The sequence below is a fragment of the Propithecus coquereli genome, unplaced genomic scaffold, assembly GCF_000956105.1.
Source record: "Propithecus coquereli isolate 6110/MARCELLA unplaced genomic scaffold, Pcoq_1.0 Scaffold65, whole genome shotgun sequence".
NCBI classification, from domain to species: domain Eukaryota; kingdom Metazoa; phylum Chordata; class Mammalia; order Primates; family Indriidae; genus Propithecus; species Propithecus coquereli.
Genome location: NW_012152507.1, coordinates 2,099,169 through 2,101,669, shown reverse-complemented (window position 1 = coordinate 2,101,669; position 2,501 = coordinate 2,099,169). Strand labels below are relative to the sequence as shown.

At 37.7% G+C, this 2,501-nt stretch overlaps 1 protein-coding gene across 1 annotated transcript in view; it reads left to right on the top strand.

Moving 5' to 3' along the window:
- PRMT9 (protein arginine methyltransferase 9) overlaps nt 1-2,501 on the top strand; it is a 57,502-nt gene that overhangs the window by 24,122 nt on the left and 30,879 nt on the right. The window contains exon 2 of the mRNA XM_012660011.1: nt 2,300-2,498. Within this exon, the coding sequence (XP_012515465.1) occupies nt 2,300-2,498 (199 nt within the window). The remainder of the gene's footprint in view (nt 1-2,299; nt 2,499-2,501) is intronic.

The window sequence follows — 2,501 nt, the reverse complement described above, 5'->3', positions numbered from 1 at the left end:
CCTGGCCTTTCTTCTTTTTCTTTTTGGAGATATGGTCTTGTTCTGTGGCCTGGGCTAGAATACGGTAGTGACATCATTATAGCTCACTGCAACCTCAAACTCCTGGGCTCAAGCGATTCTTCTGCCTCAGTCTCCCAAGAAGCTGGGACTACAAGCATGTGCCACTGTGCCCATCTAGTTTTTCTATTTTTTGTAGAGTTGGGGTCTCAATGTTGCTCTGGCTACTCTGGAACTCCTGGCCTCAAGGGATCCTCCTTCCTCCGCCTTCCAAGTGCCAGGATTATAGGCGTGAGCCACTGCGCCAGGCCTAAGCAAAATTTCTGATTCAAATATTAGCAATTCAGAATTTGCAACAATATGAATGTGGCTTTGACTTTTAGCTTTTTTGTTCTATGCTACTTTTCTTCTCAATAACAGTGTATCAGGCTGAGGCAGTAGGATCGCTTGAGGCCAGGAATTTGAGGTTGCTGTGAGCTAGGCTGACGCCACGGCACTCTAGCCCGGGCAAAAGAGTGAGACTCTGTCTCAAAAAAAAAAAAAAAATGTATCATTCAAGCTCCACCAAAGGAATCACTGCTCAGGAGAAAAAGATTTCCAAAGTAAACAATAATTTCCTCTCCTGACATTTATTTGTAAAATAAAATATGTCTGGAGTTTCTCAACTTTATAACCTTTTGTTATTTCAATAGTATTAGATTTAAACAAAATATATTTAAATTGCTAATCAAGAAGATAATGTTTTTCCTAGTCAAAAGAGAAAAAGGCATTCTTACAGTTCACTGATAGTATTGATACATGTTAAGTCTTTCAATATGAGAAACACTTTGAGTGGATTATATATTTTTTGTATTAGCATTGCAGTTTAAGACAACTGATGATGTATTAAATATCAAACCTAAGGGAAGCACAAGCCCAGGAAATTATTAGGGGCAGGTTTGATGTTGATTTAACAGATTGATCATTGATAATTTGAAACATTTTTTTATATCCATTGCTAAGTTAGTCTCAACAAATATGATTACATACTGTGTGTACTATACTGTGTGCAGTGACAATTGCAAAATAAGAACAAGATAGCTCTCCCTTCAAGATAATTTAAAAATAACATATACTAACCTTAAAACATTTTAATTTTAACATAAAACATGAGTGCCTATCATTTGACTTAGGGCCATTGCTTTTTGTTAGAGTGTGGTCTCTGTTTGGAGTTCCAGAATGTCTTTGTTGCTTTAACCATACTCAGAATGAATAGTATTGAATAGTATGATTAAGTTTCTTTAACATTTACAGAATGCTTAAAGGTGCTTGTGAAGAAGAATGAGTGAGAAGGGTTCTACTAGCTCAGTTGTGTTCAGTGTGTGGTCCCCATGTTGGTGCTGATCCGCAAGGTACTGGTTAATGACAGATAAGTACACATAGTGAGAATAAGTGTTTACAAATGTATATAGCAATTTGACATTGCTGTAAATCCAAGCATATGGTTAGGGAACTCTCATGTTGAAGAGAGTGTAGACTAGTTTGGGTGCTGCTGAAATCTGATGTATCTGAGCTGCATACTAACCATGTGTAGTGCAACTGTGTTGGCCTACAAAAGATTAGATATATAAAAAAGGAAGGAGAGGCTCTTCACTACAGGTAGTTTGAGAAGCACTGTTCTAGGTGATTTGATAGTTTTTCCCTGTCTTTTATTTTTTAGTTGCTCATATATAATTCAGTACCAGGTTTTTCTGTGACTTGCCTTTGATTTTTTCCAAAGCATTTGGTTTAGTGTCCTTAGGCACGATTCTCATTTTGTAGTCATATTTATTTACTTTCTGTAATTTTTAAAATACATAATTATAATAAGCACAATTGTCATAAACTGGTCTGGCAGCAACTGACTCTTGATGACCATCCAGCTCAATTGCTGAGAGAAAAGGTATGCAGGCACACCAGAAAGGCACCTACTGGCCGTGGGTGTTAGTATGTTTTACAGAGCGAATGGTTTCAGAAAGAGCTGGTGTTCTAGTGAGCTGGTTAAATGGAGGATGACTAGAGCTCTCCTACTATACTTTAATACAAAATAATTTAGAGACAGGTACTTGTTAGTGTCCCGGAATGCATAAATATAGTAGAGGTTCAGAAAAGAAAGAAAACATGAGGAATGCGGTCCTCCAGAAGGCTTCCCAAAGGAAGTAGCACTTGGGTTGGGTAGGATTTAGGGTGCTCCTAAGGGATTCCCAGGCCAGGTGAGTGGCATAAACTAAGGCACTATGATGGATACCATATAGTTGAATATATTTTGTCTTTGTCATTTTTTACTCTAGAATGGGCTTTAGAGATGAAGCAGCTGGGTATTTTCATAAAGCAGTGAAACTAAACCCTGATTTCAGTGATGCAAAGGAGAATTTTTATCGTGTTGCAAACTGGTTGGTGGAACGCTGGCACTTTATCATGCTTAATGACACCAAGAGGAATATGATTTATAATGCAGCAATCCAAAAGGCAATTTGTTTGGGGTC